Source organism: Anoplophora glabripennis, unplaced genomic scaffold (genome assembly GCF_000390285.2).
Source record: "Anoplophora glabripennis isolate ALB-LARVAE unplaced genomic scaffold, Agla_2.0 scaffold853, whole genome shotgun sequence".
Classification (NCBI taxonomy): domain Eukaryota; kingdom Metazoa; phylum Arthropoda; class Insecta; order Coleoptera; family Cerambycidae; genus Anoplophora; species Anoplophora glabripennis.
In genome coordinates this window covers 16,306-21,505 of record NW_019417157.1, presented here as the reverse complement: position 1 = coordinate 21,505, position 5,200 = coordinate 16,306, and the positions used below count along the sequence as shown (strand labels likewise).

The following is a 5,200-nucleotide window of genomic DNA, read 5'->3' as shown; positions in this document are numbered from 1 at the left end:
AAGATAGAATAAGATGCTGTATTCAAGAGAATGGTTATCAATTCAATCATCAATTAAAATTTTTCTTTGTTTCTTCTAAAAGTAAAATTTCCTTTAATAAATATTTTTCATGTCGTTCCTAATTAATTACAACAAACGTACAACATAATTAATAACTTTTTATAATTAATTATTCCGCTTATAAAATAATATTTTTTATTGGAAAGCTTTCTTGAACGCTTTCCCAATTCAATAAATATCTCGATAAAGCTATGTTGATACATCTTACAAAAAAAATTCGATAAAAAAATGAAACGACATAAATATCTCCAATACCGTTAGAGATAGGTATAAGGAACCCCATACATAGTTTGAAAGAGTTTTAAATTTCCTAACTTCCAAAGTAAAAATATATGGGTGTCCCATTTAAAATATAGTCTTTTTCAGTAGAATAACTATAGTTATTTTATAAATATTTTACATGTACTTTGCAATTTTAATACAAATAAAATGTTGAGTAGGTACTTATATATACAGTATGCAGATTACTACCCAAATTTGAAGACGCTGGTCATGTTAGAAATCTGTCTAGGTCTAGGAGGCCAACGACAGTGATAGAAAATGATGTCCTGTCCCTGAAAATCCACACACTGCCATTCGTCGTATCGCCGAAAACGCCAACATATCAATACATAAAAACGTACCTACAATCAACCAAAACACAAAATATCCCTAAATTTCCATTTGTTACTGTGGCACTGTTCTCGCATCAGTTTATGATAGCTACTTTTGTTGTTATTTTAAACCATGTCCATTCCAGTCATTGGCATTTTTTCGCTCCTGTCAAAATAAAGTAGGCCAAACCCTATATGGACGTATTTATCTTCAAAAGGACTATCCATTTATGCTTAAAAGATTAGGTAGTGCTATTTAAAAAAAATGTCGATAATGTCATAGGTTTATGAAACATAGCGCAAAAAAGATTTAAGCAACGTGACAAAATGACAATTATTCTTTACTAATTGACGTGTTTTAACGATTTTATGAAAACGCAACACAAAATAAAATACGAATTTTTTGCGTTACTTCTGGGACACATTGTATATTTTCAATGTACAATGCTTTATATTATACCGAGCGGCCAATTTTAGTATTGATTTATGAAAAATAAAATTAATTAAATTCAAAAATAGACTTGTAATAATTACCTAAGGAAGTAGAAGGTGCAGCTTTCACTAAATCCTCTGTGGAAGAATCTCTTGGCACTCTATTTATTGTGGAGTTTTTATCCTGTACGGCAGCTACTGGTTGAACTATATGCTGTTGTATTTCAACCGCGTGAGGTATATCTCCATGAACCGTTACGGCTGCCTCTGCAGAAGGCACAATAAGAGGAGGAGGCAATTCCACAGAAAAACTACTATTTGTACCTTCAGCCATCTCCTCGGAGACAGATCTTGTTGGCTGGCCCCTTATACAGGTCCCCTTTCGTTGGGTCAACCGTTTCTTCCCCTTTTTCGGCATATTAATCTAATAATAACATTAATATGTGAGTTATTATATTGAAGTATATTGGAAAAAAGAAATTTACCTGGTAAACTGTGTATTTATAGAGAAATTTTGCGTTTTGAAAAAAACGATTTTTAATAAAAATCTGTAAATATTTCTATACACACAATTGTCGATTAAGACGCATAAAAATTAGCGTGGGTAAGCGAGCGTTACTCGAAATAATTGATAAATCGATCACTTGATCTTGTTGTAGAAAACACAAACAGTAGAGAAAACATAAGTTGTCGGTAAAATCAATCCAACATCTGGGTTATAGATTACCGATATTTTATTAAACGTATGGCGTATAGATGGCAGGACCACAGAGTCAATTATAAGCCCTTTTCTTTTACTCATGATTTCGGAATCATAACGTGTTACGATCCGATGTAAACCAATCAAATTGCTAGATTTCAGATCGTAACGTGTATGATTCCGAAATCATGTGTAAAAGAACACAGCTATAATAATTGTAAAACGAAATATTACTATACTATAATAAAACTTTTTAAATGAAATATAAAAAAGATAGTAAATACATATTTATTTATCCATACAGTAGAGTTAAAATTCGTTTTAAACAATGGAGGAAAATTATTTCTGAAATGCACTTGACCTCGTTTTTTGAAGGTAGACTCGTAAATTTTAAATTACGTGGAGAAATTCGATGTTATAAATATATTTAACAACGATTAACTTAATAATAATTACAGCAAATGTAATAATTAAAATATAGAGGGTATATTATCTAAAAGTATATTATGTCATGTCTATTCTGTACTTTTTCTTCGAAATTTAAAGGCTTCTTAAAAGTTGTGATTATAATGGCCCTTTAAAAATAAATAAAAATATCTGGAAAATGTATTCTTTATGATTATAATAATTATAAGAATTTTATGTAAATGTTATCAGAAAATATTTGACAACATAAGCGCTATCGATTATTGGAACTATGTATTGCGGTGGTAACAGCAGTTCAACAGAGCTTGTAAAAGTTGTAAAATCTTGATACCTATATGAGATTAACCTAACCTATAAAAGTAATTATTTTATTTTTATTATGTTATATCAGGCACTTAGGGCAACAAAAAAACAAACATGTTTTTTTTTTAGTGAAAAGATAAACCTATTTTATTTACTCAAACAAGGCCATAGACGAAAGGCAGTTTGGATTTCAAGAAGGCATCGGTACGGTGGATGCTCTGGAAGTACTAGATGAAGATATAACCGGGAATAGAAGGGGAGAAATTCATGGTAGTCACGTTAGATTTAGCAAACGCATTTAATAGTGCCTGGGCACCGTATATACACCGTGTCCACCTAGTGCGCGTAAGTCCAATATCTAGATTAATAAAAGATATTATAACTCAATTTTTTTTCTACAGAGTTGCCTACATTCCCGAGCTGCACAAAATAAAAATATATTTGTATACACACAGGGGTTCAGTTTTTCCAGGGCAGGTACCAACTTAATTTTTTTTTAAATGGAAACCTATATTTTTTATGGCATTATCGAATTCTACCTGAAAAATTAATGGGACTTTGTGTTATGATCCCTATTAAAATATTGATAGTTTTCGAGATAATCGACTTTTTTCTTATGTTTCGTCACTTAGTTGACATAACTATGTTTGTATGACAGCTAGAATTTTTTTTTTTTCAGGAACTGTAGAGTGAAGATGGCTCTTTCAAAAAACGTCTGCGATATACAGGGGGCAAAAAAAATCGTGCCAAACCTGATAATTTAAAATTTGAAAAATCTCGACTTTTTCAAATAGAACACCCTGTGTTTTATGATTTCATTAGATGCCTTTCTGTAGACCCTACAATTTTTTAATAGCTTTCCCTATACCTAAATTACGTAGTTTTTGCAAAAAAGAAAACGTTTTTATGTAAAATACCGGATTTGCGCCCGTTCTTTTGTCGGGAAAAACGCAGTGAGCGCCTGTCAGGAAATAAAATTTGTGACAATCAGTTTACATGTCATTTCGTCTTCTATTGAATATTTACGTGCGAGTTCATAGTCGAGGAAATAAAGCACTAAAAACGGCCTTACCTCTGACATCTGTGCAGTAAGATGGATTGTGATGCGGTTTTTTGCATTCGATTCGTTAGAGCGTCCAGAAAGTTTGTGACCCTATGTGATCAATGAGAAATAAAAATTGCATCGGTGCATAAGAAAAATGCATTTTTAAAATTGCATCTTGAAGAGTTAAAATATGAAATTATTTACAACTCGGAAAATATTGACGGAAATGAGTTCAATTTTACCACTCGGGGGTTCTTGGGATCGCTGAACACGAATATCACGACGGCAACGGTCTCGAAGGTACCTAGTGCCCAGGGTGGCCGGTTTCCACGTCGTCTCTTGGAGTTTTCTGTAAATCCCTACTAATATTATAAATGTGAATGTAAGTTTGTTTGTTACGCTTTCACGCGAAAACTACTTAACCAATCATCATGAAACTTTGTACACATATTCTTGGAGGTATTAGAAGTAACATAGGATACTTTTTATTAAAAAAAAAATATTTTTTACGAAAGATTTTCTATATTTATTTACCCGCGAGCGAAGCCTACTACTAATAATAATCATAATAATATATCCCTACTAATATTATAAAAGTGAATGTAGGTTTGTTTGTTACGCTTTCACGCGAAAACTACTTAACCGAACATCATGAAACTTTGTACACATATTCTTGGAGGTATTAGAAGTAACATGGGATACTTTTTATTAAAAAAATATTTTTTACGAAAGATTTTCTATCACTTTGCGAGCGAAACCGCGGGTAGAAGCTAGTTCGTTATAAACTTAGCCGAAACTCGTTACCTCGGGGTTTTTGGGGTCGATCAACACGAATATCACGGCGGTAACGGTCCTCGAGGTACTCGAGAACTATTTCATTCTTAATTATTTTTTATTATAAAAATACATTTATTCATTACAAAAAAAACGTTTTCTAAAAAATATTATACATAAATATCTTCACAATTTTAATTTTTCTTATTTAATTTTTTAATTTTCATTATTATCTTCTTCATCTTCTTCATTTAGTATTTCCACTTCCGAAGAAAATATATCATTTGCAGAATATTTTTCATTATTCGTGCAATTAATGCCTGCACAATTTTTGCACGCAATGCTGCAATTCAATCCGTGCTTCCTACATCCACACGAAGTTCCGCAACCGGTTTTGCACCCACAGAAAATCATATTCATGATCCTTGGTGGACCGTTGCTGTCGTGATATTCGTGTCGAACGACCTCAAAAACCCCGAGGTAACGAGTTTCGGCTAAGTTTATAACGAATTTCCACAAAACTCCAGGAGACGACGTGGAAACCGGCCACCCTAGGGCACTAGGTACCTCGGAGACCGTTGCCGTCGTGATATTCGTGTTGAGCGACCCCAAAAACCCCGAGGTAACGAGTTTTGGTTAAGTTTATAACGAATTTCCACAAAACTCCAGGTGACGTCGTGGAAACCAGCCACCCTGGGCACTAGGTACCTCGGAGACCGTTGCCGTCGTGTTCAGCGACCCCAAAAACCCCCGAGTAGCAAAATTGAACTCATGTCCGTCAATATTTTCCGAGTTATACATTTTTCATATTTTAACTCTTCGAGCTGTAATTTTCATTTCTCATTGATCACATAGGGTCACAAACTT

General features: G+C 33.2%; 1 protein-coding gene across 1 annotated transcript; it reads right to left on the bottom strand.

The window, feature by feature from the left end:
* Positions 1 to 1,152: 1,152 nt before the first annotated feature.
* Positions 1,153 to 1,763, bottom strand: LOC111692172. Its single transcript, XM_023455983.1, has 2 exons — positions 1,571 to 1,763; positions 1,153 to 1,509 (listed from the first exon to the last, which is right to left on the bottom strand). Exon 2 carries the CDS (start codon positions 1,501 to 1,503, stop codon positions 1,153 to 1,155), a length of 351 nt encoding a protein of 116 aa, XP_023311751.1. The 5' UTR covers positions 1,504 to 1,509; positions 1,571 to 1,763.
* Positions 1,764 to 5,200: the final 3,437 nt, after the last annotated feature.